General features: G+C 41.7%; 2 protein-coding genes across 4 annotated transcripts in view; one reads left to right on the top strand and one right to left on the bottom strand.

Annotated features, from left to right (window-relative positions):
• The first annotated feature begins 206 nt into the window (after positions 1 to 206).
• Positions 207 to 6,822, top strand: foxn4 (forkhead box N4). Its single transcript, XM_085475345.1, has 10 exons — positions 207 to 389; positions 948 to 1,063; positions 3,219 to 3,385; positions 4,287 to 4,399; positions 4,492 to 4,602; positions 4,691 to 4,818; positions 4,974 to 5,070; positions 5,153 to 5,360; positions 5,480 to 5,872; positions 5,959 to 6,822. The coding sequence occupies exons 2-10, from the start codon at positions 984 to 986 to the stop codon at positions 6,207 to 6,209; spliced, it is 1,548 nt and encodes a 515-aa protein (XP_085331471.1). The 5' UTR covers positions 207 to 389; positions 948 to 983; the 3' UTR covers positions 6,210 to 6,822.
• Positions 6,823 to 6,827: 5 nt separating this feature from the next.
• acacb (acetyl-CoA carboxylase beta) overlaps positions 6,828 to 27,344 on the bottom strand; it is a 28,490-nt gene continuing 7,973 nt past the window's right edge. For 2 of the 3 annotated variants that reach the window (XM_085475342.1, XM_085475344.1), the window contains 52 exons: positions 26,020 to 26,152; positions 25,804 to 25,942; positions 25,595 to 25,704; positions 25,387 to 25,468; positions 25,193 to 25,291; positions 24,040 to 24,149; positions 23,810 to 23,920; positions 23,361 to 23,570; positions 23,100 to 23,270; positions 22,811 to 22,972; positions 22,545 to 22,708; positions 22,177 to 22,327; positions 21,992 to 22,095; positions 21,816 to 21,897; positions 21,578 to 21,723; positions 21,311 to 21,461; positions 21,092 to 21,226; positions 20,751 to 20,897; positions 20,466 to 20,654; positions 20,274 to 20,374; positions 20,054 to 20,142; positions 19,828 to 19,952; positions 19,609 to 19,722; positions 18,323 to 18,436; positions 18,118 to 18,207; positions 17,918 to 18,036; positions 17,398 to 17,421; positions 15,139 to 15,279; positions 14,945 to 15,044; positions 14,742 to 14,849; positions 14,567 to 14,623; positions 14,297 to 14,338; positions 13,997 to 14,212; positions 13,697 to 13,852; positions 13,151 to 13,354; positions 12,865 to 13,020; positions 12,660 to 12,782; positions 12,276 to 12,545; positions 12,071 to 12,168; positions 11,610 to 11,730; positions 11,418 to 11,528; positions 11,149 to 11,292; positions 10,922 to 11,042; positions 10,743 to 10,839; positions 10,566 to 10,662; positions 10,335 to 10,470; positions 9,561 to 9,738; positions 9,352 to 9,464; positions 9,103 to 9,257; positions 8,796 to 8,966; positions 8,356 to 8,492; positions 6,828 to 7,861 (listed from right to left, as the gene is read on the bottom strand). In XM_085475342.1, the coding sequence (XP_085331468.1) occupies positions 7,735 to 7,861; positions 8,356 to 8,492; positions 8,796 to 8,966; positions 9,103 to 9,257; positions 9,352 to 9,464; positions 9,561 to 9,738; positions 10,335 to 10,470; positions 10,566 to 10,662; positions 10,743 to 10,839; positions 10,922 to 11,042; positions 11,149 to 11,292; positions 11,418 to 11,528; positions 11,610 to 11,730; positions 12,071 to 12,168; positions 12,276 to 12,545; positions 12,660 to 12,782; positions 12,865 to 13,020; positions 13,151 to 13,354; positions 13,697 to 13,852; positions 13,997 to 14,212; positions 14,297 to 14,338; positions 14,567 to 14,623; positions 14,742 to 14,849; positions 14,945 to 15,044; positions 15,139 to 15,279; positions 17,398 to 17,421; positions 17,918 to 18,036; positions 18,118 to 18,207; positions 18,323 to 18,436; positions 19,609 to 19,722; positions 19,828 to 19,952; positions 20,054 to 20,142; positions 20,274 to 20,374; positions 20,466 to 20,654; positions 20,751 to 20,897; positions 21,092 to 21,226; positions 21,311 to 21,461; positions 21,578 to 21,723; positions 21,816 to 21,897; positions 21,992 to 22,095; positions 22,177 to 22,327; positions 22,545 to 22,708; positions 22,811 to 22,972; positions 23,100 to 23,270; positions 23,361 to 23,570; positions 23,810 to 23,920; positions 24,040 to 24,149; positions 25,193 to 25,291; positions 25,387 to 25,468; positions 25,595 to 25,704; positions 25,804 to 25,942; positions 26,020 to 26,152 (6,751 nt within the window). In that variant the 3' untranslated portion in view covers positions 6,828 to 7,734. The remainder of the gene's footprint in view (positions 7,862 to 8,355; positions 8,493 to 8,795; positions 8,967 to 9,102; positions 9,258 to 9,351; positions 9,465 to 9,560; positions 9,739 to 10,334; positions 10,471 to 10,565; positions 10,663 to 10,742; positions 10,840 to 10,921; positions 11,043 to 11,148; positions 11,293 to 11,417; positions 11,529 to 11,609; positions 11,731 to 12,070; positions 12,169 to 12,275; positions 12,546 to 12,659; positions 12,783 to 12,864; positions 13,021 to 13,150; positions 13,355 to 13,696; positions 13,853 to 13,996; positions 14,213 to 14,296; positions 14,339 to 14,566; positions 14,624 to 14,741; positions 14,850 to 14,944; positions 15,045 to 15,138; positions 15,280 to 17,397; positions 17,422 to 17,917; positions 18,037 to 18,117; positions 18,208 to 18,322; positions 18,437 to 19,608; positions 19,723 to 19,827; positions 19,953 to 20,053; positions 20,143 to 20,273; positions 20,375 to 20,465; positions 20,655 to 20,750; positions 20,898 to 21,091; positions 21,227 to 21,310; positions 21,462 to 21,577; positions 21,724 to 21,815; positions 21,898 to 21,991; positions 22,096 to 22,176; positions 22,328 to 22,544; positions 22,709 to 22,810; positions 22,973 to 23,099; positions 23,271 to 23,360; positions 23,571 to 23,809; positions 23,921 to 24,039; positions 24,150 to 25,192; positions 25,292 to 25,386; positions 25,469 to 25,594; positions 25,705 to 25,803; positions 25,943 to 26,019; positions 26,153 to 27,344) is intronic. The other variant, XM_085475343.1, reaches the window with a different exon arrangement.

Here is a 27,344-nt window from a genome sequence, read left to right as displayed (position 1 = left end):
AAGACTGCGGTGTATGGATCGAGTATGGCCTGACTTTTGACGCAACAAACGTGTGTTTGACTACTGGATGTATTAAGGAGCGCACCACGAGCGCACAAAATCCACAGAAACAGAAAATAAACTCTCCACGTTGCTACTTAAGCACTTGCTGCTGAAAGTGTGAATGTTACAAGGGTTTACGAGAGACACTGCATTAACAACAGCTGTCAAACTCATGGGATCCTGCCCCCTGCACCAGTGGGAGCGCCGCTGAGGTCTCCACTGCGCATGTCAGAGCGCTGGACAGCTCCAGAGAGGGAAATTTAAAAACGGTTTTTCGAGAATCAAGTGCAATACAGTACAGCGGCTCAGCAGCGGCTCTCACATTCTTCAGTATCAACCAAAAACAGGTGATTGTTTTCCTGATTTCTCTCTTTCAGCAACACAGTCTTTGTCGGGTTGTTAGTTGTGTGAAGCCAGCTGTCATGTAAACGATTTTTAGTGTGTAACTGTAATTTCTATAGCTGGATTTATAATTAGCCACTCAAATCTAGACTGAAACTAACATTTGTACTGTGCACTTAGTAAAGCACACGGTACAAAAGCACAGTGGGCTTTTTCTTTTAATTAAAAAAATATATAAACAGCTTAATCTACATATTTTTGACTCTGTAATCTAAGAAACACTGAGAAACACTAAACTGAGCTTCAGATGCATGCAGGTGACCAACGCTAATTTTATGCTTTCGTTTATTATTATATTAGCTGCTTATCAAACCTCTAATCAACCTTCAAAACATGGAGCAACTTTCTATTTTCTACAATTGCACGTGCTCATGTTCATTTACTTGTATTTTAAGCAATATTATCTATATTAAAAATGTTATTTCTGTATAGCTTGTTTATTGACACTTGTTTATTGAAGATTCACTAAATCACAAACTGAAGTGCATGCTGTTTTTGTTTAGCGTATTTTACTGCAGAGATACTACATATCCCAGGAAATGATAGAAGGAGGAATAACTTCCAGGATGTCAGGAATAACTGAGAATGCTGGACATCATCCGTCTCCACAGGATTACAGGTAGGACAAAACCATTTTCAGCCATATTAGAACAAGAGTTTGCAAAATTTTAGCCTTAAATAATGTGGGGGTTTTTTCTTATTATATAAAACACTACGAGAGTAATAGATCAAATCCATATTTTTCTGACTTTATGATTTTGAAATGGTTGTGCAGCAAACTTTGTAGTCCACTGTGTTTAATCTAATGGTAGATGGACAGCTCTTTTTGTGCATGGGGGGTTGCATGAAGAAGGAGAGAGGGACAAAATCCCAAAGAATAAATGATTTTCAGTCTGAATGGATCTGTCAGAAACCATCAGCTCTGTTTACACTCCCGCTGTCGGCGCACGGAGAGCCTGAATCTCTTGGTTTGCCAGCTCAGGGGGAGATGGGGCGCTCTGGGTCACCAGTGTGCACAAGTGGCTCCCAATTAGAAAAGGAGGGATGGGGGAGGAAGGAAAGGAGGGGGGAGGCACAGTGTTGATGTTGAATTTCTGCAAAGACATGGATGATAGATGGAAACACCAGCTCAACATGTTTTGCATCAGCGAGCATTTTCTATGCTTGACTAGTGAGGAAAGAAGGGAAGTGGGATTGTCCTAAGTGTGTCATCTATTCTTTGTTTTTTATCAGTAGTTGTTCTCCACAGATGATGGATGATTGCAGGAAATTTTTTTTCTTCAAGCAAAAGTGTAATAGGCCAGCTCTGGAAAACCTACAAAATTGCTGATGCATCTTTTGTTGCTTCTGAAATTGTACTTGAAGATTTGTTTTTCAGCCTTCAACAAAAAAAAACAAACAAAAGGGACAAAGAAAGGTTAACTAGCTTCAACCTTTGTGGATGTGGATGCAAGGTGTTTGACAACGTGCGCTGCTGATTCTTGGCCGTAATGATGTCACTCATTCAGATGGCCGACATAGAACCCTGACCTCAAACTACACTTGCAGCCCCCCTTTGGCCTGAGGCTCCGTTGATTTCCCCGATAAGGGCTGGGGGGTGATGGAGGGGGTTGGGGGGCTGTGGGGATAGAGGCTGGAAAGGGACAGGGAAGCAGATGGCATCCTATTTGTCCCTCTTATGTGAGGGCTGTCATTCCAACAGATTAATGCAAGGGCGGGTAAAGAAAAGAAATGACAGAGACAATCAAGGAAGGGTCTGGAGAAGACAATGGAGCCACGTGCCACTGGGCAGATTTGTCGTTTAGGACACAATAGGTGATCATTTTTCAATAGACAAGGCCAACTGTTGCAGGCAACATGTGCTGCTGTCCCATGTTTGAAATGATCTCTTGCGTTGTTTACTTATGATTCAGCCAATGGCTAAGGCGAGACCGTGGTCACCTGACACAGGGTTGATTTTTTTTATTAGGAGATTTGGTGTGTGTCAATGGAGGGATTGGGGGGGGGCGGGGGGGCGGGGGGTTCCTGCACTGTCCACAGACACACAAAGTAACTGAATAGCATGTGTTGTCATAGCGACCCCAATTACTGAACCCTTGCACAGTAAGTGTGTGTGCAGAGAAGACTGGAGAGGATTCAAGAGGATTCCTCTCTTTTCTTTCCTTCTCTTCAGGGCTCGCCATAATAAAAGACACAATAACTGAAAGTTGATTGATACTGGTAGTGCTCTGGGCAAACAGAAAGCCTGAATTAATCCAGTTTCTAAGTTTAAATGTATTAAATGATTGACTGAAAACTGTTCTTTGATGAAAAGTAATGTGTATGAAATGATTTTTTTTGTTTGTTTGTTTGTTTGTTTGTTTTGTAAATTTGCATAGCAGAAGAATCCAGAATTAAAAGGCGAGAGGGAAACAAAGATCATTGCGCCACTCGAGCAAAACAACAAAACCAAAAAATCCACGATAATGTAAACAGATGATTTGCTGTGAATGAAAAGCGTATTTAAGTCCCTCTTTGTTGATTAAAACTGTCACTGTTAAATAACACTTGTAGGTAATCTTCTTATGGTAAATCCTCAATGGTTAATACGCACTCACCGAGCAGCTTTCATCCCCACATGTACCCCACATTCAGACTCATTATAGAGGTTTTGTCTGAAGGACAGGATGTTGCATCGAGTGTTTAGATTTAAATTCCACTTGTGGTCTGTGTGTGTCTGGGCTGACAGCCGTGTTAACCCTGCAAACCTCCCCCTCTTCCCTCCCCTCCTGAAGGCTTCTGACCACGGACCCCTCCCAACTGAGGGAGGAGGACCTCCCTGGGGACCTGCAGTCTCTGTCATGGCTCACCTCTGTGGATGTGCCCCGGCTGCAGCAGATGGCTGATAGCAGAGGCCACAGCAATGGGCCCTCCCAGGGCAGCTTGCTGGAGCAACAGACAGGTAAGGTGACAGGGAGGGGACAGTGCAACATTCAAAATCTGATAAAACTCTCTGATTGGATAGATCAGGGCTACTGGATTCTTCTGGTTCGTTGTTTTCTTTGCAAAAGTTATAGAGGACCCCCTCAAAAGATCAAGGTTGCTTTGGTGCCACTGGGGATTGCCCATCTATAAATCTACAATCACAGAAATAGTTAATCTTAGAGATTACAATGTTTTGATACCTATGGTGATCAGGTCTAAACTCTCAGTTTTTCCTCAGCCCTGTATAAACTTGTTGACTAAACAAGACCAGCCACTATGTCAAAGTAAAGTTATTGTTTTTTTCTGTAAAGGCCTATAAATGACATATGTAGCACTAAATTCTGTTTTAAAGCCCCCTGTTAGGCTCATATTCTGGAAACTGACTCGAGTAGTTTTGCATGGTTCATATTTCAGCTGATATCTGATTTAGACTTGATCTCTTCTTCAAGAGATCAAGTCCAGTTTCTCCTTATTGGCTGCCCCTTGCCTGCTTCTACAAACAGAACCCAGTGCTTGTAAGCCCAGCCTCCTTCTCTACCATATAAGGATAAAATCCAATCAGCTCCACACCAGGGTCCAGATTAAAGTAGCCTGAGGTCTTCATGTAAAACTTTGGTCTTTTTAAAAAAAACAAAAAACAAAAACAAAACATCCACCAGAGAAAAGTTCACCAACTTCCTTTTATAATGTCAGTGTAAAGAAAAATCCGAGCTTTGCTTCTGAACACTTATCTTGATATGTGAGCTTCATGTGTATGGTATAAATACTACTGAGCTTCATTTTACCATCACTGGTTACAGAAAATGTCTTCCAAATAATTCATGAGCACAACATCTGCATGAAAAACAGGGAACTCTGACATCTGTTTGTCATTACAGCTCAGATGAACAACATGACTATGACCACAAGTCAGGGCTCCATGCTCCACCTCCAGAGCAATATGCAGCACAGCCCTCTGGGAATCAGTATCATCAACACCCACAGTGGAAATGTAAGTTTTCACGGGACAGTAAGAAAGTGTATTTTATGTTAGACAGTGCTTACTTTAATATAAAATGACCTGTTTCTATGTTTATTTCCCAGATGTCTCCGTTCTCAATGAATGGGCTGCCTTCTCCAGGATACCAGTGCCCTACCTCAGTCTACCAACCCACATCCCAGCAGGTGTACTCTTTAAGCCAAACTGGACAGCAGGTATTATACGTTAAACTAATGAAAATACTTGTTTTTATGGTTAAAAAAAGGTCATCAGGTCCTCAGTATTCACACCTCTCTCTCTCAGTGTACAACTGGTGGACTCTATAGCAATGTCTCATTCAACAACCAAAGTCTATTCACACAACCTCGCCTGGCTCCACAAGAACAGGAGCTGCAGCCGAAGTCTTTCCCCAAGCCAATCTACTCTTACAGGTCAGTGCTCAAAACCTTACTTAAAATAAAAATATTCACAACTAAACATTTTTAGCTGTTGGCACAAAATTTATGACTTATGAATCGCAAAGTGTGCAAGTGTCCATATTTCTACCTCAGTTCGCTTGGAAACGTGTTTTTGTCCCCTCCCTCAGCTGTTTGATTGCCATGGCTCTGAAGAACAGCAAAACTGGCAGCCTCCCAGTCAGTGAGATCTATAGCTTTATGAAGGAACACTTCCCTTATTTCAAGGTACAGTACTCTGAATGTTATCAAATAAGGCTAAAACTAGAACTTGCCTGTAAATAAGAAGCGGCTCTACCTCTGCTTGCAGACTGCACCTGATGGATGGAAGAATTCAGTCAGACACAACCTCTCCTTAAACAAATGCTTCGAAAAGGTGGAGAACAAGACGAGCAGCTCATCCCGTAAGGGCTGCTTATGGGCATTGAACCCCGCCAAAATTGACAAGATGGAAGAAGAGATGCAGAAGTGGAAACGCAAGGACCTCCCAGCCATTCGGCGCAGCATGGCTAACCCTGGTCAGAAATGTATTTTGTTAAATATAAAAGACCAAACAGTTAATGAGGCAACAGGTCTGTCACAAATCTGACCAGGCCACACTTTTGCTTGACCTGACAGCCTGTCTTTGTCCTTACAGATGAGCTGGACAAGCTGATCACAGATCGTCCAGAGAACTGCAGACGAAAGCCTTTAGAGCCAGGCATGACCCGGCTGAACAGCTGTCCAAATGCCCTCCCACTGCCAGTCCCAGCCCAAATGCAACCTCAACCTATAGTCACGCTGTCCCTGCCATGTTTACCCATGCACCAGCACCACCAGCTTCAGGCCCAGCTTCAGGCTCAGGCTCGACTGGCCCCCATGTCCCCTGCCCCAGCCCAGACTCCCCCTCTCCACACAGTCCCCGACCTGTCCCACAGTCCGCTCACCCAACAGCCCAGCAAACCCCCTGATGATTTCTACAACATGCAAGGGGACGCTCACACAGAGGTGGACGCTCTGGACCCGAGCATCATGGACTTTGCCCTGCAAGGTAACAACTTCTTCTAAAATTAAGGCTTGGTATTTGTTTATGGTGTCATTACATGCTTACACCAACCTCTCCATCCATGTGCTCAGGTAATCTGTGGGAAGAAATGAAGGACGACAGCTTTAACCTGGATGCTTTAGGCACCTTCAGTAACTCGCCTCTCCGACTATCAGACTGTGACTTGGGAACAGCCAATCTCCCTCCCGTCTCCAGTGGCGCAAACCTGTCGCTGTCAGACGTGCAGGTGACGGGGCTCTACACCTCCTACGCTTCCCAAGATGCCCTGTCTTCCCAGTACATGGGAGCACCATCTAACAGCAAGCCTATTGCCCTGCTCTGAACCAGCCAAACTGTTTCTAATAGATTCCACTGTCTGGATACTTTTAAAGGAGGCCTGAAATCAAAGTCTAAATGTTGGTTTCTTCTGTCCGACTGAAAGTATCACAGCTGGAGAACCACCTGGAGTCCGCAGAAAAACTCACTGAGAAGTGAAAAAGAGACGACTGTAAGAAAGACAAAGCAAGACTGCAAGTATCTGGTTTTGCCAAGCAAAGACTGAAAGCCTGTATGAGAACACGAGTGTTAGTACACACCAGTTTTTCTACTGTTCACACTGCATTTTAAAGCCTTTCCATAAATGTAGCTCCCTTACTCTTGCCTGTTGTATTGTGCTAGACATTTTTGCTGTGATGTTTTATTTATATTTATAAAAAGGACAGCTGGAGAAAGTAATGACTCTATCAATGTTTTTGCTGTATATATTTGAATGTTTCAAATTGCTATCACCACAGAAAAGCTTTCTGACTTCATTCCCAAATGTGAAGGTCTGCCAACACTTCCTGTTCACACATTATCATTTTACACATGGATTAACATTTCTGAAGGTCTGGTACATCTTATGTTCACTAACTTGATCATAATAAAAGTCAAATGGGTAAATAAAAGAAGCTTCTTCATATTTAAATACATCAATGATATTTATTAAAGTACAGCCTTTGGTAAAATACAAGTCATACAGTCATAGCAAAAATCGTTTATATACATTCAAATGAAACGTCACGGCTTGTGTTTCTGGTGTTTTAATCACAGGTAAGGCTTTTATGACCTTTTTGGCAATTACCATCTATTTTTCACAAAACCTGAGTTTTACAAATGAGGTGCTGAGTACACAGTGTCACACCATCGTTCATAATACTGTGCAAATCCACCCAAACATACCACAAACAGACTAGATGGACTGAAGTCAAACGTCAGGAGTAAAATCATAACCTGCTTGATAAAATAAGCTATTTTAATATTTAATATTCTTGATCGCAATAATAGTCAAACTTTTATTTATTGACTCAAAGTACAAGTAAGACAGAACTGACGGTTAACGGTGTTTTCTTTTGGTTTTATTTGAATAATTATCAAATTACTAACAGGCAGTTTAAAGCTTATTTTTAGACGGATTACATTCAAAAGTGAAAGCTCATTCCTGGTGTAATATCTTTAACAACGATAACTAGCACCGACATATTAAGTCTTCCATTTCATGAAGTCTGAATAACTTCAGGCTCATTAGACTGGAAATAGTCGAGTAAGGCAAATTCAACACTTAAACTTGTGCAGAAATACAGCAAAGTGAAATGTGCATCACAGTGATAGCCTGGGGGCTGGGAAACTGTGTTCCTGGACTGAGTGAGTGAGTGCATAAATGAACAATGTGAAAAACTAACATTTTCAAACGGGAAGGCACTCAGTAGAACAAAAGTTTAGGACACGCTCTCCTTGTGCACTATTTTTTTTTTAAATACCTGAACTGTAATCTTAAACGCAAGATTCACCGAGTTTTGTTTTAGTTCATCCCGATAAGGCATCATATGTTAACTATCGCTGGTGCTGTCCATAGTCGCCAGTAGATGTGACAGCTTGGCCCTCTGAGACGGAGTGATGATGTGGCTCATTTGGATGATGCAGTCCATGGCTACGTCAGGGTTGGCCTGGACCAGACTAGACACAAGGGGAAGTTGTCTTTTAAACATGTTCTCACACTGATGACTACAAGAAATGACAATAAAGCTTGTCTAAGAGAGTTCAGGCTGTGTGACTAATACTAATGTGTAATAGTAGTGTATATAGTATGTATGTATGTAGTAGTGTACCAAACTATAGTTGCATGTGGCTGGAGAAAATATTGTTTTCAGTGGCATCAATTATAATCAAGAAGGTCGGTTTGATCGTCTATCACCACCATCACTCCACAGGTATTAAATTACTTTGCCAAACCCAGAATGTAAGCGAGGCTTTCACAGAGTTTCCGGAAAAATACTGGGAACTGATTCAGGTTCCCTTAAAAATAATGCAACTCTGCAGGTAATTTTACTCAAACATGATCAAATGTGATAAGTCATTCTGACCAAAACACTTAATTATGTACACAGTCCAGCTCCTTTTATGAATTTATTGAGATGTAATAAACGAATGTTCTGTGTGTGTCTCCATACCTGCAAATGTGTTTCAAAGTGTTTTCTCTTTTCAAGTATTTGATGTTCTCTCGAACAGCTGACCTGATGCCATCCTCTTGGGACAAATGCCTCTCAAGCCACTCAACTACTGCTTGATTATTATCCCAAAGGTAAGCCTGAAAAAGCATGAGAACATGTCTTTAAACCTATGAACAGTGATGCATGGAATATATAATGACTTGCTCATGATCTGTGATCCACAGCCAAAAAAAACTTTACTAGGCATGACTCGGATGAGCAGTAAATAAGTCTCATAATTTCAGTTTGATGATTTAAAATCTTTGACAATTCAAAAATGTTAATGTAAATAAAGTAACCTACTCTAATACCTGCATTTTTCAAAAAAAAAAAAACAAAAAAAAAACAACCCACAAACAGAGCAAATTGAATTTTGTGCAGCAACTGCTGTTCTCACATACCTTCACTGTTCCCTCGGTTTCAACAAACCAGCGACGCAGCATGGACTGCATGTGCCCGTCGCTGAGATCCTTGTTGGCTTGTAGAATCTCACTCTTTACCACCTGCTCCAACAGGAGGCGACGTAGGCGCCAGTAGAAGAAGCTGCGAGCATTCTTCCAGTCCAAAATATCCTGTTAAGAGGATCAAAAGGGAGCAGTAGCATAAGTTTGAAAAGCTTGGATTCCATTGTAATTCCTGGTCTCTCTCTCACACACACACACACACACACACACACGATACCAAATTGTTCATGAAGTGCACACTCACATTAATGACCCCCTTCTCTTGCATCCGGCCTGGGGTGTCATGGAGATCAACAAACTGCACTGCCACCTGGTGGTAGATGGGCAACAGGAACTCCTCCCTCGCTTTGAGTTTTGCCTCCAACTCTTTGCACTCTTTGTCAGACAGGTCTGGGGAAGCTTTTAAACAGAAGAGCTCTGAGTCAGCTCTCTTTAACGTTGTAATGGAAAAAAAAGTTCAAATATTTAGATTTGAGACAGAAAGAGGCTTTACCGAGTTGCTCAGCCAGACTAGCATAGACCGAATCCAGCCTTTTCATGGTTTTCAGGAGGTCTTTCCTTCTGTATTTGATCTCCACTGTACCCTCAGCCTCCAACACGCCCCCTCTGAATAGAAAAAGCATACCCAGAAGCATAAACGTCAAAATTACCTTCAAAATATATCCATTTCTAAGATTTGAAGCGTTACTTTTCTTCATGTACCTGCTCTCTCTGTCAGCATAGAGCTCCATACACAGTGGGTTGATAGTAGGGTCTATCACCACCCAGGAACCCCCTCTCAGTTCAGCCTGTGGTGGGATGTACACCAGCACTGGTTGGCGGAAATCACGCAGAGCATCAACAATGTAGGCCCCAAACTTTAATATCTGGTCATACATGTCTGGAGAAAGGAAGACTTGATTAACACAACAGCGTTTGATAGTCCAGAATGCAAATATTTTCGCAGTTACACAGCTCTTTTTTTAAATGAAATGCAATAATGAATACTGCATTAAAAGTGCAGAGCTTCAGCTGTGGTTTATCAGATCATAATGAGACATGAAAGAAAGTTAACATATTGCCCAGTATATCCACTATCCTTCCTCTGCACATGTCCAAACCATCTCAGCCTTGCTCTCTAAATCAGTCAACCTGAGCTGTCACTGTAATGTTCTCATTTCTAATCTTCACCATCTTGGTCTCTCTCAATGAAAGTCTGAATCTTTCCAGCTAGGCCTCCTGCCTTTTTGTTAATGTCACCATCTCCAAACCAATCTATCCTTCGAGGTGCACACCTCAACACTGTGTCACCGTCCTCATATATGTCCTGCACCACATGTATGAGACACTTCTCTCTAAACTGTTAAGCTTTGCTGTAAATATAACTTCATTATGCGATCCATACTTTTAATTTAAAAGTGCCTAAACAATAAAAAATATCAGACTGTGCAAATGTCATGCTATCTGTTTGCAGAGTTTAGCATATTCATGGTGTACCCTTCATCCCCCCAGAGAAGCCCCTCCAGTTGGCAAACACTATGAGAGGCAGACGTTCACGGTTGAAGTCACAAATCGCCTGAGCCGTCTTAAAAGCTGAATCTGGAAACCACACCTGGCCCGCCTGCTGCAGGACCTAACATGAACACACAGAATATGGAGTTTAAATGCTCTTCAAATAAGAGTGATGGCTTTATTATACGGCAAAAATGCAAAGAGACATTCACTCACTTTAGATTCTGAATCCAAGTTGGCTGGATCTGCTGGCACAGTGAACTCAACCGTGCGAGTTTCAACAGCGATGACGCCGAGGGGGATTCCTCCTAACCTGTGTTCATTCAATTTGTGGTTAAGGTCTAGTTGCAATTTAGCATACATATAAAGTACGTTTCAAGTGCGCAGATTTACCGTGCTCTCCCAACCACCACTGTTTGAGCCCAAGAACTCAGGATCTCCATGAAAGAGCCATGGTCAAAGAATCCACTCTGCCAGGCACCTCTCACCACTAACAACACAAATGAAAAAAGGAAAAAGTTTCATCTACTACTGACATAAAGAAGTTTTAGAGTTTAGATCTTGCAGCTTACGCGGGTGAGGTCTGCCAGCTAGCATCCAGCGGGGATCATACGGTGCTTTAGTGGGAGTAAATTCTATCTCTCTGTCCACTGCATCTGTAGTTGCTATAATGGGCACAGGTGAGTGTTTGTCCTGTGAAGACAGAAGAACTATATGAGATGGTCTGAAGGACTGCCCGAGTTATTGTATGATTATATTTAGACCACAAAATGTGTGAAATTCACTCAGTCAGCAGAACCTTTGGCATGTAAGAGAGCCACTGCAGGATAGTAAAGACACCCTCAAAGTCATCTGGCACACTGGTGTGTGTGACTCCATTATTGTACATGATCTGAACTCCGCCAAGCTGGTTGTTGGAAGTATACACCTCTCTGCCCAAAACCTGGAGAGAAACAGGAACTGACACTTTTTTTTTTCTTCTTGGGGACAGATGGACAGACAGCACACCATGCATGAGCCCATTGGTCCTTTAGCTGGATGAGCGAAAAACTGATTAGACTTACTAACCTTGTTTAGAGCACCTGACCCCGTCAGGATAATGTGAGAGTTCTCTACTTGAATCACTCGCTGCCCCAAACGGACCAGATAAGCTCCAATTCCAATAGCACGACATGTCACCTGCAAGAGCACCAACAGGCTTACATGAAAATCTCAGGGACTCTGGCATGCTGCTGCTTAAAATCAGATCCATGTTCTCACCAGACTGATTGTAACGATCTCTTCATAGGCCCGAGAAGATTCTCCAGCAATAGTGCCTGAGCCTCGCAGATTCTCAACACCAAGACCATCGTCCTTCCCAATAATGTCAGTGATGATGTACCTGAAACAGGTGAAAAATCTCTATCATTCAAATCAGTTCAGATTAGTTAGATTTCAGTTAAATATTTTAGATTTCAATAAACAAGCCTTTTATTCCCACTCTTGCCTGTTATTAACAAACTGTAGTTTGTGATTTGTCTTGCTTGTCGTTTGTCTCTCTATGCTTGTTGAATATTTCTTTAATAAAACTGTAATGTTGTAACGTCTTTACCTTAAAATGTAAGTCCAAGAAAACAACAAGGAGCCACAACATAAGAAATGAATATGTAAAATACTTTACAAGCATCCAAAAAGTAAAGGATGTCAAATACTTTGCAACTTCCTTTGAGCACAGATCGTACCTGGACTCTCCACCTTCTTCTACATGCTGACAGTGAACAGAATTGGTGGCGCTGATACGGGTGTAGTCCTGAGGTGTCAGATAAAGGTATTTGAAACCCTGCAAGAAGAAAAAAAACAACAACAACCCACTATAAATGTAAAATAAGAGCCGCAATAATCAGTGGTTATTTCATCTGCTTTCACAAAGTGAACACGTGTAGAGACCTTGTAGGGGTCAGCGGGGTCAATCCAGGCCACGTGGAACATGTGTTTGACTTCTTCAGCGAGGCCAATGCGCGCCCCACTGTTGGCTGCAAGGTAAATTCGGGGGATGCCTTCTGTGCGAGCCAGCTCCGAGGCTCTGACGAACAGCTCGTCCTCTTGAGGGCCGAATGAGCCAATCATGTGAGTGATGTCATTACAGATGACAATAATGTCTCGGCCCTCTGGGTACTCCGGAGTTTTCATTTTCATCCTGAAAGCAACCATTCCCACCTGGAGGAGAATCATTATAATCGGTAAAAGCATCACCAAAGAAACATCCTTTGACGAAAACGATCTTTAAAACCAAACAAACCAAAAAAAAAAAAATAAATAAATAAATCCTACATCGTTGTCTCCAGGCAGGCGGTTCATCTGCGCCAGTCGGCCTTGAGGGTCCAGGACGAGCTCAGTGCACATCAGCACATCCTTTGGGCATTTGTCCCCTGGACCCCAAAGCTTCAATAACGCCTACGAGAAGAGTTTCGCAGTGAGCTTAGACAACATCAGAACATCAGAGACTGAAATAAGTAAATCAGTGAGCTAACAGTACCTGTCTGAACATCTCAGGGAAATCATAGACATATGTGGTACCCAGAGTTTGAGCCTGGAAGCGTTTGGCCTGCAACAGGTCTTTTGTCACATAGGGGGTGTTGATTAACATCCCGTGCAAGGGGCCCTGCTTATCCCCATATGACTGAAACATGATCTGAGAAGGGAAAATTGGCAAGTTGATTTTTTACATTTGTATGACCGTGAAAAATAAAATATGAACGCCTGGTGGTTTTAAAAAAAAAAAAAAAAGAAAAAAAAGAAAAAGCTAAACACTCTGTCCTCACCTGTCCAGAACTTTGGTCAGTGACTTCTTTATACAAGCTGATATCCAAATAATAGCCAGATTCATTAGTAAGGAACAGGCGGATGGGAATGGCATTCCCAGTCGGTGTAAGGCGGATGTTGATCTTCAGCTCTGCCTGAAGGACGCGCAGCTTCCAAAGGCGACTGCCATATCGCATCACCATGGAGCGGACAGACTCCTCGATCTGATAAATCAAAGATCAGGACAAGCAAGCATGTTACATGTGAAGCTTTACAGGTCACGGTTTAGGTATCGAATCTGTGAATGTGGACTACTGATACAACAAAATATTAGTAACAAACAAGAAGTAAAATATTAAAAGCAGTAAAACATTTATGAAAGAGAGAATCATACCTGAAAGACTGATAAAACACTAATATTATGTAGTGCATATTAAAAAAAAAAAGTCATAGCACAATTTATTCACCAAAATAAAATATACTATAATCTCGAGAACTGTATGCATATTTTTGTCTTAATAACTTATTGTGAAGATATACTGCAATAGAGATTGCAGAACACTGACTTTAGATAGGTCCATGATAACAGTGGGGACGAAGTTGAGGAAGATGTGATTGCAGTCTGTGCGAACACTGGTGTTACTGAAGGCCACCTCCAACTCATCCATGGCTTCCAACAGCAGACGTTCTCCCTCATTTTGGAGGTATTCAAATGAAGCTTCCTGGTTATTAATAAACATGTAGTGGCTTTAAGTTCTTTGAGTGCAAAAATCTTTTTCAAACAGCAAAATAACACATGCTACAAGCACATTTCTCATCTTGTTGGACATATAAAACAAAAGTCAAAATTTGTTCTGTTTACTTACCTTTGTAATGAGATCTGAGTGGCGGATAATTGCTCGGATGAAGAAGCGGTAGTCCGTAACTTCAGCACCCTCCTGAACACGAGCAGCTCCCAGGTAGAGGTGCATCTTGTGGTTGGCGCAGGGAACAGCTGTCAGGTCAAAGTTCCTCATTCGGTTGAGCTCCAGCTGAAAGGCCAAAGCTGGCTCCAGATTCCGGTAAATACGATCTTCCTGAAACTGAAGGGAAGCACAGATTCAGTCATCGTTTCCTTAGAAATGACATGTCAGCTCTGTAAATGCAGGTTGTTTAAAAACACTTACCCCGTCTCTAGCTCTGAATGTGAAGAACTTGGGGAATTCTCTCTGTTTAAATGAAAATTTAAAACAATAATTAGACTGCAGCCTTTCAAAGTAAAAAGTAGCCTGCAAGGACTTTCCAAATGGAAAATGAAATGAAAATGGAAAAACACAAACAATAGGATTTAGTCAAGGTAAGTACCCCCCCCAATCTTGATTTTATGAAAAGTGATATGTGAATGAAATTAAAGCCATCTATGATCATGATGCACTGCACATAAGATACACAATTACCTTCTGTACAATCAGAAAGGTGATTCTCCTTATTCCATACTCGAAGAGAATAGCTTTCTGTAAAAAAATAAAATAAAAAGTCAAAATCACTAAAAATTAAAAAAAAAAAAAAAAAAAAGGAAAACTGATCTGCTATTTAAAAGAAGAATGCTTTATTTTAGATTTGGTTGGTAACCTTTGACTGTCCAAAGGCAGTAAAGGCTCGGACCAAGGCATCGTCATCTTCTGTGTCTGCTGTTTTTATGGACACATTAATGATGTGGATTGGGTTCTCCCTGGCACTCTGCAGGAGATAAAAGAGAAATCAGAGCGTGCACATATAGATTAAAACAGTCTATTGTTAAGCCCCGTCCTCCTTATACAGTCACAGCCGCTCACCTTGAAGTGCTCCTCATCGTAGAAGCTGGAGCAGGACTCAGAGAAAGGAGTATTCTCCATAAGTGGCTCGGCAAAACTGGAAAGAACTTCATCAAAATTCCTGCAAAACCAAAAGAAAGACATTAACATTTGATTAATTTCACTTTGAGATAATTCATCAAATCCAAAAAAAATAAAAATAAAATAAAAAAGACCTTTTGAAGTCATCAAAACACTGGAAAGCCACCATGGCCCCCATTCGCTGGCACGGTGGAGACAAGGCTCCATCCAGGAGGAGCTCACTGCCCTGCCTTCTCAATTTAAATTGGCCTGATCCACTGACTGGCACAGGAACCCTAAAAAAAACCCCAAAAAAACAACAACCACACATTTAAAAATAAGTCAAAACCACTGGACAATGAGGTGACAACGAACAAGATGCCCAAAAATTCATAAAGAGAGCAATTAAAGCAAGAGTGGATAACTCGTCTTGTCTATTTAAAAACAAATTATAGAGTGTCACCACCATCAGATCATATTGGAATTACATACAGGTGATAGCAGAGGCAGCTTAAAGGATTTTTTTAAGGTTACAAGTCCTAAGCATAAAGTTCTCAGTCGTCCAGTAAGGGTGGGTAACAGGTTATATACACACAACTGACAGAACCTGTTAGTATCAGATTTTGTACAGTGATGAAGTCTTAAACTGCCACTCATTTCTTCATATTTTGCTAAAACGTGCAAACATACGTGGAAAAACAGTATATAAGGCAAAAACTGAGTCTGCACAATTCTGACAAGCTTGAAAGTAAAGGTGAGACCACCTTTATTCATCAACACTGTCTGAACTCTCTCAGGCAACTTTCTTCTAATATCTTTATGTAGTCTACAGGAATAGTTCTCCAGGCTTCATAAAGGACATTCAAAGCTCTTCTTTGGATGTTGGCTACCTTTTGTTCTGTTCTCTGTGAAGATGACCCCACATTGCTTCAATTATGTTGAGGTCTGGGTTCCTGGGAGGCCAATCCGTTACTGATAGTGCTCCACTGTGGGTTTTTTTTAATCCAGGTCCGCTTTTACTGCACTGACAGTGTGTTTGGGATCCTTGTCATGCAAGTAGGACTATTTTGACAAGATTCCAAACACCACTGATGGAAATATAGCCCTAAATCACAACTGCGCCTCCACCCACAGAGGGCTGTGTACACTCACTGTTCCTCTCTCCTGACTTCCTCTGTACACATTGATGATGATTTGAAGCAAAAATGTCAAATATGGGTCCATCACTCAAAAAAAAAAAAAAAAAAAAAAGATCTGTTGCTGCTGATATTCAGTTCAGTTCTCGTGTAATTTAGTGAACATCAGCCTTTTCTCCCTGTTCCCCTTTCCTAAGAATGTATCCTTTACAGCAGTCTTTGACAGTCTTGGGTGGATTTTTTTTTTTTTTCCTGACAAAGACTTAACCAGCTGTAGGGTTTTTGTTTGTTATTTTAAGGCTTGAAACTTCTTTTTCCAGTTTCCTCTTTTCTTTTTAAGGACACACTGCATAGCATGGCAAGATATGCCAAGTTTTCAGCTAATAGCTCCTTTGGCAATCACCTTTGAAAATAATCAGATATTAGGATTGAACTGAAAATAAGTGAAAAAGCCACCAATTTCAAAGAAAAACTTTGAAAGTCCTCCAGAAAGCCAGAATAACTGTTGACCAAGACCACTTTGGAAAAGGAAAAAAAAAGCACAATAAAATGAAGTCTGGCTCCTTGGAAACAAAATATGACAAAACAAGGGGTGGCTCAAGACTATTGCACAATACTCGGTCATTTAAATTATGGAATATAGACATTGTAATTCTGATTACCAAAATGTTTTACTGCCTGAATTTTATTATGTGCCTATGTGCATGCACCTTTGTCTTCTGCTTACGTGGCCCGATTATCTGCTGTCTGGCTGATTAGCTAAGTAATGTATTTTTATCTCGGAGTATAGGGAGGATCGCCAAGTCAAGTCATCAGCTAAAGTCCAAGTGATGTCAGTAGATGCATGACTCAAGTCCGGCTCAGTTCAAAGCCGATTCCCCACCAGGAAGTGAGCTGAAAGGGATTATGAGCTGTTGTAATCCAGAGCAACTGTTACTATATCGGGTTTCAGATTTGCAAATTAAAGGTTGGAGAATGCAGGCTGGCCATTAGGTAACAACTAATGTAATTTCAGGCCTGAGGTTTTTAAGAGGAACATGAAAAAGAAGCTGAAAATGTGCCTCTTAAAAAGCCCAGCTATGCTTTACATGTTGAAAGAAGCAGAAAAAAAAAAATCAGATGGCCCAGTTCAGCATAAAAGTGAATTTAAAAGGACAAATCAGTTAAGCAAATGTATCTGGGCAGAAGGAAAAAGCAACATGATGCATCCAGCATGCATTGCTGTGAGACAAACAGAGGATACGGTGGTTTGGTTGTTTGGGAGGAGCTTTACTCTACCTGTTCAGAGTAGGGCTGCTCCCTCTGAAATAAGATGATTAACAGGTGAATATTAGCAGTGCATGATCAAACTGTATGTCTACTACGTCTGGTAATATGATTAGACTGAAGCAATTTTAAAGAGACTAAGCACATTCACATCAAAGTCAAGTATGGCAAAACTGCATTCAGGGTTAGCCATATGTTACTTCACAGCACCAGGGTGGCACTGCACCTGTACCCCATGGGGACAGGTGAACATTTCTTTTCTGGATTACCGGTAATCGATCAAGCCACCATTGTACAGAGGACACCTAAATTATGTTTTTAAGGCCTGGATTTCATATGAAGAGTCTCTTTAAAGAATCCCCATCAATACAAGTGAACGATCTCCACAGAGAAAGAGAAAGCTTACATCCTCGGATGCTACAAAGAGGAAATATGTGGTCAAATTTGGAGGTGGTAGTGACTCATTCGTGACTCAGAAATTAGAGAATATCATTTGATTCGTCTGTGGCTCGGTGTGACGTAAAAGTGTCACCTGTTTGGATGTGATGATGGCAACATAAACTGAAAGTCTACAGCGCATGTTCCATCCTGCAGCTGGTGATGCTGGATGCTGTTTAGCTCATAGGCGATGTAACCTCTGCGGACGTACACCTGAAAGTCAAGACAGAACAACCATTTAATAAAAACGCATAAGACAGAACATGTGTGTCTGTGTGAATGCACTAACCATACCTCCAAAGCAGCCATGCATACAACTTGATTGGAGTGATAGAAGAAGTTGGGCAAAACGTCAAAAATTGAGGTTTCAGAGAGAATGAGTTTCTGTGGCAAATAAAAATATATATTTATCATTCACGGTATAAATGTGCTGCTCTAAAGTGATGTAACAAAGACGGTTTTTTTGTTTGTTTTTTTAAATACAAAACACAAAGCCAACCTTCAAATTCTCTGGACAGAACTGGTGACCATACATATCAATGGCTGACAGGAAGATGGACTCCACCTGGTTGTGTCTCAGTTCATATGATGGTAAATGAGAAGCAATCAGGACCTATGAGATATTTGCAAATACTATAACAACATAGTCAAATAAAATAACTTTAAAGCAGATGCATGATTAGTCAAACTTCAACAAAACATATGCAGTTAGATCTGTAATTTGTTGGACAAAGACAGAATCATGTAGCTTTGCTGCTGTCAATCACCACAGTGGATTTCAAATCAAAAACCTTGACACGATCGAAGTGACGACTTTCATCTTTAATTCTATGGGTTTACTACTAATTATAGTAGTTTTTATGCACAGTCCAACATTTTCAGAGGCTCAAAATAACTGGACAAACTAACATAATTTTATATATAAGAACTGTTTTTAATCCTTGGATGAAAATCCTTAGAAGTCAGTGGCTGCCTGAAAGTCTAGAACTCATGAACATCACAAAAGGCTTTGCTTCCTCCCTTAAAATGCTCTGCCAGGCTTACACCACAGACACCTTCAGCTTAATAACTGAAAAGCTGCTTTGTTGGGTTGAGATCAGGTGACAGACTTGGCCAATGAAAGATTTCTGGGGGGGGGAAGGAAAACAAAACTTTTTTCTTCTTCGGAAGAATATCCCATTTATTTGCCTTTGACAAACTCTTGGGTTGTGTTTGCAGTACGCTTTGGATCATTACCAGTTTGCAGAGAGTACAGGCCTGTACACTTCAGAATTCATCCTGCCGTGTCTATCAGCAGTCACATCATCAATAAACACTAGATACCCAGTTCTACTGGAAGCCATACATGCCCATGCCATAGCTTTGTCTCCACCATGTTTACAGATAATGCTTTGGATCCTCCTCCATATTTTTCCTGGTACAAGTTCATTCTGGTTTCATCTGTTCAAAGAATTTTCTGCCACAAAGGTGCAGCATCTTTTCTGGCCAATTCCAATCTGGCCTTCGTGTTCCTGAGTGTAACCAGCGGTTTGCACCTTGTTGTTCTTGAGGGGTTTTTTTGAGACATTATTTTCTTAACCACAGAAAAAAATTGTCACCATCCAATTTATTTGTCTCTTGTGGTCTTTCAGGCCTTTTGGTGTTGCTGGGCTGGTCAGTGCAGACCTTCTTTTTAAGAATGAGACAGAATGTTGATTTGGACATTCCTACAGTTTTTGCTTCTCTCTCTCTAGAAGGTTTACTATATTAAAAATAAATAGCAAAACTCAATGCAAGCTCTCTTACCTGTCTAGATCTCAAGGCTACCTTTGAGTTCTCCATCTTGCTAAGCTGTGTGAGTTCATTCAAAATAGCCATGAGCTCATCTGCCAGAGTGGGATCCCGTCCACACAACTGATCCTATACAAAGTTAAAGACAAACCTTCATCACTGTCCGTCCACGTGACTTTGTGCAGGATGAACGGTTATCAGGTTTGCTTCAGTGAAAAACGATGAGAGCCTTACAATGAGTATTGTGACCAGGACGTTCTTCTTGGATACTTGAGCATGAGAGAAGATGTAGTCGAGGACAGGACTCATGTCAGGTTTGTGCTTCTCTCTCAGGTTGATGACACACTTATCATAGTGAGCTGTTAAGGACCAAAAATAAATAAAAGCATTTCCATCATAACGGAGCTGCAATTGCAATAAAGAAGAGGTGACATAAAACCTGAAGGGGTGCTGATGTTACCTTGCTGAAACTGCATCTCTACCTGCAGGTAGCGCTTCAACAGATCGAGAACCACAGATTTCATGTAGCCACGGATTCCACTCCGATATCTGAACAGAAAAAAAATTCAGATGTGTCAACAATTACAACGATAACATAATTCAAAGATATTACTGCTACTACCACCACTACACAATATGCATCTGACCAAATGGGGGGAGAAAGAAAAAAAAAAAAAGACCTCTGCACCAGCTGTACAATGCTCTGAGTGTTCATGAAGAAAACCTCTCGGTCAGCTTTCCTCTGCAAGGTTGCTGCATGGCTGTCTAAAATGTTTGCAATCTGGAATCAGATAAGCCAAACGTCATCTTATCACACTGGTAAAAGCAATTTATTTAAAAAGCTCACAAGCAGCCTTTGCATAGCATTTTACCCTTTGACTGGGGAACTGGCAGAGGACGGAGGTGATGTTGCTCGCATACTGAGCCATGACTTTGCGGATATCTTTCTCAACAGTAGGTGGAATACGGCCAGCCACGCTGGTCATGATCTCTTGAAGTTCCAAAAGCGGCAGTGAGGGGTCCCTTAGAGTCTTCATCAGGGTAGCAACCCACTCTTTCAGCTGTAGGTTTACATGCAAACATGCTCGTATACATCAATAAAACGCTTTTGTGTCTTGTAATGAGAAATCTGCAGTGGCAGAAGGGCTGATATATACCTTTGTGCTAAAGTAGGGTTCTTCAAGGCAGTACCCATCCATGACATTAACCAGGTTTTCAAGAACACTGTGGAACACCTGGTGAAGCTTCTCCCCAGCCATGGGAAGTGGCTGCTGAGGCGGTAGCACCGCTGTGTTGAGTTCCACCTGTGAAGGAAGAGGAAAGAAAATGAGAGGAAGTTTTCACAGCAATTTCAATAACAGGAAGAACTTACACTGAAGTAAAATAAAATAAAATAAATGGATACAGACCAAATATATAAACAGGACACCAAAGTATTGCTAGAAATTTTTGCAAAAAATTTGAAATGAAGATTTTGATGTGCTCTGGAATAACCCACCCTGTGTATACTGCTGGGATCATCCAGATCCATACGTGCCACCACACAGCCAGGCTCCAGAACCGCTCCTGGTCGCTTGACAAAGTGGATACAGCCAGACTGCTGCGCAGTCAACGTCATCACCATCTTCATCACCTGAATAATAAAGGACAAGTAAGCAAAACGAACCGGCACAAATGGCATAAGTCACAAAATCCTATCCACCGTATATTCTGTTACCTCAATCTCTGCATAAGTTTCCCCTGCAAAAATATGATCTCCATCCTCAACCATGTATTGCAGCAGTTTGCCAGCAGAGGGCGAGCGTAGGACCGTGGGGTCATTCTCCTTCTCAAAAACACAGGTCTTGTTGCCAACGGTGATGCGAAACCTGAAACGTTAAAATAGTGCCGGTAATGAGTAATCAGTTAAACCAGAAGTAAATAACCAAACTGGGGAAAAAAAAAAAAAAAAAAAAAAAAAAAAAACCCGCAGTGGTAGCCTTGCCTGTCCACTTCTTCCTTCATGTAGGTTATATGGCTGCTGCCATTGTAGCACAGCAGGAGGCCGCCATCGTTCAAACGGTGGACGTCTATTTCGATGTGCGAGCCATTCATAATAACGACATACGTTGTTGGGGACTGGCGAGCCACCTGCAGGAAACAGCAGTGATAATCTATTCATTAAAAAAGGTAAGAGGCTGAATTAAAAACAAAACAAAGCAGGAAAGGAACAAAACAGATACCTTCAGACAGAATTTGACTCCTTCATATATTAGGTCCACATTGACAGAGTTGAGCAGACTGTTTGCAGGCAGTACCTGACCTCTACAGATGCAGCAGATAATGTTTATAAGAGTCAATTGCATAAAGACACGGGAAGAGCGCTGCAGTGAAACATTAACGACAAGTGCCTACTGACCTTTCCAGGGAATGTAGATAGTCAGACATGCTCTTTCTGAAGATAGCATCTGCAACAAGCAAAGCCCCACAGACAACACCAAGCAGGGTATTTGGTCTCTCTGCCTGCAGAAAGAACACGTGGCTTTGTGAATTAAAGGAATTATACACAAGTTCAATGGTCCATATCTGTCTTCAGTCTCTTACCTGCACTTTCTCTGCAATGAGATGATCCAGCCATCCGGTATCAATGTCATTGTTTCTGAAGCTTTCGGTTTCAAGTAATTTAATGAGGTATTCGACCGTCGTCCGAAAGTCACCTCTGATGGACAGCTCTTTCATAGCCACCACCATGTTTCTGGAAAATACAGAAAACCCAAATACATACACTAACAATCTAACACCAATTAAGGCTGACAAATTTAAGACAACTGTACTGCTGGCAAAAGCATGCTGCATCTTCTAACAGAGTACCGCTTTATCTGGGATCAGGTAAAGCGGTACTCTTTGCCGCACAGCCTACAAGTAGCTGATAATAGGAAAAAATACAATTAAAATAAAATAAAGGAGCTTACGAAATGGCTTCTTCACGGTTCTCGCCCCATGAAAAACAGTGTCCAAACTGGGAATCTGCAAATTCGTGTAGGCCACCAGTCGCGCCCACACTGAAATAACCCCAGACGTTCTTACTGCTGCGGAAGTTCAGCTCCTGCACGGTGCCCGAACTGGGCTTGAACCCCTGTGGGTGAGTGAGTGTGAATCAGTGGTTTAAAAAAAAACAAAAAAACATGAACAGTACATAACAGTGTCATGTTTCCTGGTTAATGAAGCTGAAGTCCACCTCATCTGGGTTCTCACTGGTGATCCGTGCAGCTATGACGTGGCCTCTCGGACGAGGGACGCAATCTGGAGACTCAAAGTTAATAATGGTGTCACCCCAGGGACTTTCTCCATAAAGCACACGTATGTCCTTAATTCTGTGAAGTGGGATGCCCATCGCAATCTGTGAGAGATTAAGCAAATATTTAGATGGGAGAATCTGATCAGCATCTGTAGGATCAATAAGAACAAATTTCTCATTTTGTTCCTTGGGTATAATTATGTGTCTGAGCCTCCTAACCGAGGTTTACCTGAAGTTGAGCAGCTGGCAAGTTTACATCTGCGATCATCTCTGTACAAGGATGTTCCACCTGCAGGCGAGGATTCAGCTCCAGAAAATGGAAACTTCCATCTTCAGAGTAGAGATATTCCACAGTACCTGCACTCACATAGCCTACGATCTTGGCCAGTCGCACAGCACACTAGGCCACAAAGGAAATAACGAGGAGACAATATGTCTCTAAGAGCAGACTTTAGTGTGTTAGCATTAGAATACAAGGACATAAACTTACCCGCTCCATTCGCTCTAATGTTGAAACAGGAGCTATGGTGGCAGGAGCCTCTTCGATGATCTTCTGGTGCCTCCTCTGGATGGAGCAGTCTCGTCCAAAAAGAGAGATGGCATTTCCATACATGTCCCCCAGTATCTGGACCTCCAGGTGTCTCGCATGCTGAGCCAGCTGCATGATGAAGATGGGTGAGCCGGGCACCTCCGTCTGGACCTGCACTCAGAATAACACATGAAGTGTAAAGTCTTCTTGTTCCTCGACAATCACAGCCTATCCAATCACAGTTTATATAGTATAGAGCTGTAATCTGGAAGTCTATCAAACTGAGTACTGTGCCATTTTATTTTATGACCATGCAAATTAACAACTGAGTGTGGACATCCTGGCTGCTAAGAAAATTAAAAGAAACTGGGTAAATTAGACATTAGTTTGTAAAACGTAACTGCACCAACCTGTCTAAAGAAACCTGGGAAATCATCAGAGCACTCAACTTTCCGAATACCCTTTCCACCTCCACCCTCAGAGGCCTTGATTACAACCGGATAACCAATTTTCTCAGCTTCCTGAAGAGAAAAGAAAAATACGCACCAGACAACTTATAACCAAAAGTATGTACTAAAGATTTCGATTAAAACTAATTAATTTGTAGATATTAATATTGTTGATTTGTTACTATGCTTACTGCTATCCCCTCGTCTACATCGTGAACACAGCCCTGTTTGTAGACCTCTGGAGGAACATTGATGACATTGCCCTCTCTTTGGTCCTCTTCAGCCCAGTCCAGTCTCAGATCTGGAGCACAAGCACACACTAGGTAAGAACAAAGTGGTCCCAACTGAGTATGTACTGCATAATAGAGTCTACGCCATGTGCAAAATAGCACATTATAAGTTTAATGCATGTAACAGTCATGCGGCCCACTGTTTTTGGGGTTTAACAATCAGTTCTTCGAGGTTTGTGGGCATTCGTTCACATTTTTCCTTTAAGGACCCGCCGCAGTATATCAGTTCGGCTAAGGTCTGGACTTTGACTCTGACTCTGGTATACAAAGTAGTTCATGACAGACTGAGTGACTACAATGTGCACAGGTCTGTGCCACCACTGTGCTTTACAGTTGTTATTAGGTGTTTATGCCGATATGCTGTGTTTGGATTTCACCAATCACAACGCGCTGCATCAGGGTCAAACATCTCCACTTTGGTCTCGTCTGTCCGAAGGACATTTCGTTTGTTCGGTAGCAGCTCTGCAAACCTATGCCGTGCTGCCACGTTTTGTTTGTTTGTTTTTTCACAGGGGAGAGGCTTTTTCCTGGTAACTCTTTCAGGCAGGCCATGCCTGTTCAGTCTTTTTCTACTTCCACTGTCAAGAACTTTAACATTTAACGTTCCAACTGAGGCCTGTGGAGTTTGTGTAACCACATCTTAATCCGGTGCGCAAATTTCAGTCTACTCCAGGGAAGATTGAACAATGTTTTGAATGTTTTCTACTTATGATTAATCACTGTAAAATGATGGACTTTAACTTGTGTGAAAACTGATTTATAACCACTCAGATTTATGGGCAACAACAATCGCTTCTCTGAGATCATTGCTGATCTCTTTACTCCTCAGCATTGTGTTGCTGAACTTCTGCTTTTGTAAAGATGTTCATATCTGCTGATGACCAGTTAATCGAGCACATTCAATTAGCATCACCCGGCTACTACTTACCCTCTTAATTCCTATTGAAGCAGTAAAGGTGTACATAGCTTTCACAGGACTGCATAGAGCACAGTGATAACTCTCTCACACCTGCTTTGTTTATGGCGGAGTTAGTGCAGAGAGGAAAAGCATCACCTGATCCACTCCACGGTAGTGTGGGAATGTCGGCACTCTGGGCCACAATGGAAGAAGCCACTTTATCCCCCAAAGCCCACATGGCTTTACTGGATGGCCCTGAGAGAAACAGCAGAGGTCAATTTATCATGAGAAGCAGCACAAAGCTTTCTAACTAAATGAAAGTAATAAAATGAAAGAAACTGCTCTTTTACCCAAAAATGAAATGCCCGCTTTACTCAGGAGCTCAGGCAGTTTGGGATTTTCAGATGCATGACCCCAACCAGCCCAGACAGCCTGTAAAGAGCAATGTGCACAGAAACAGACTGTTGTTTATTTACAGGAAGAGAAAGTAACAACTGAATACACCACGGTGGGCCCGTGCTAAAAAGAACCGCTGTTTAAATAAACGGTGAGTAGCACCTCCACTTGAATCCTTTTTGCAATGTCAACTATTAGCTCCACGTTGGCATAGTTGTTATTGTTGGTGCCACCGGGTACAGGCACATAGTGGTCGGCCATTTTAATATATTCTGCAGGGAAACAGGAAGCAAGGCTCAGAACTTCACAGTGAGAAAAGCATTTCTACTGGTTCATCACATACCTTTTAGGCGATGACTGATAACAATTACCTGCATTAGCTTTTAAGTCTTCAGGAGTTACCATGACAACAAAGCGGATGGTCCTCTCATTGCGAAACATTTCATAGGACCAGCGGCGGATAGAGCGCATACATTTGACTGCAGCGATGCCATTATTAGCGATCAGCACCTGTAAGAGGACCCAACATAAATATCGCTCCGAAAAATGTAGATAAATTAGAAATTCAAGAAGGGTTTCGTTCTTACTTTTTCTATGACACGGCTGCCACCGAATCTTGTGACAAACTCTGCAGGAGAGGCCACGGTAAAGTCCCTGTGCAGATCCATCTTTCTGTGTTCACGTCCTTTTTTCACCAAGTGAAGACCAGACATGCTAGGCCTGCATTGGAAAGTTCACAGTTAGTCTTGACCCCTCCAAAAAGTGAACTGCATGAAGGCAACAAGCAACTGAATTTAAACTGAAAATCAAAACCCAAAGTCTAGAATCAGTCTCTCTGCAACAGGCAAGGGCAGCCTGTGGAGCAGCCCAGTTTTTATACCCTTAAATCCAAGAGTCTGCGCACAAAACTCAGAACAGTAACCTGAACACAGTAATAGCTGCAGATGTTACACTGAATCTACCACTCTTGACGGCCCCTTTTATCAGATGTTCACCACAGCTAAGCCAATAAATGTACATGTGTTGTCATCATGGTGTAATCATGCACACTTTACCTTTAGTCCAATTTCCTGCTCATTATATACACACAGCATAATTCCTATCGCCTGGCCCTGGATGACTGAGAACCTACCTACAGTGACATGTTAAAATGTAGTGTGCTTAAAATGTTTTTTTCCTTTATACCCCATGAACAGTAGTGAAAACACCCCCGATGACTACAATCTGGAACAGTACTGGAGAGATGAAGCACCGTTCTTCTAAAAACTGCCCTTTATTTGGCGTTTTGATTTTGGCAGTGCACCGTCTCACATGTCAGAGCAGCGCAGACGTACAGCTGGAGGTAATGGCTCAGAATAATCATGACCCAAAATAATCAGTCATTCATAAATAAATAGTCAAATCAAACACAGACTCTTGACAATCTTGGCTAATAAACATTGTGTAATTTGTTGAAAACAAAATGTCTTAAGGGTCAGTGGAAACCAAAATCATCAATCTTTTGAGACCCGGCTTCAAAAATCAGAGTTAAGAGTTAGCAGTTAAGTTGTCTTTTTAGCGGTATATGTATATACGAGTCATTTTGAACAAGTGCAGCCGTGGATCCTCCACCTCTGCCCACAGACTGCCATGCAGTAGTGGTGTAAGGACAATGAAATGTTTGTCTCTGTTATCACTTTTCACATAACAATAATAAATCAACTACAGATAAATATGAAATAAATGCAAACAAGTTAAACTGAGCTGTACTTATTTTAAGTGATATCACACCACACACACACACACACACACACACACACACACACACACACACACACGATAAGAAACAGGCGAAGCTTTTCCCCATGTTTGGAAATACATAACTGGACTGCACAGCACCAGAACATTTGAACATTTCACGCACATACCATCG

This window comes from Copadichromis virginalis, linkage group LG12 (genome assembly GCF_057382275.1).
Source record: "Copadichromis virginalis isolate Kocher_CV1m ecotype Utaka linkage group LG12, C_Virginalis_male_GT1.1, whole genome shotgun sequence".
NCBI classification, from domain to species: Eukaryota; Metazoa; Chordata; class Actinopteri; order Cichliformes; family Cichlidae; genus Copadichromis; species Copadichromis virginalis.
The sequence above is the reverse complement of the archived record's forward strand: the minus strand, read 5'-3'. Positions and strand labels throughout refer to the sequence as shown.

What these genes read in the sequence shown, in the direction of transcription:
- foxn4 (XM_085475345.1), top strand. Translation starts at nt 984, where the DNA reads ATGATAGAAGGAGGAATAACTTCCAGGATGTCAGGAATAACTGAGAAT. An exon ending in AAGCCAATCTACTCTTACAG is followed by an intron (nt 4,819 to 4,973) that starts GTCAGTGCTCAA and finishes CCCCTCCCTCAG; the next exon opens with CTGTTTGATTGCCATGGCTC. An exon ending in GCGCAGCATGGCTAACCCTG is followed by an intron (nt 5,361 to 5,479) that starts GTCAGAAATGTA and finishes TTGTCCTTACAG; the next exon opens with ATGAGCTGGACAAGCTGATC.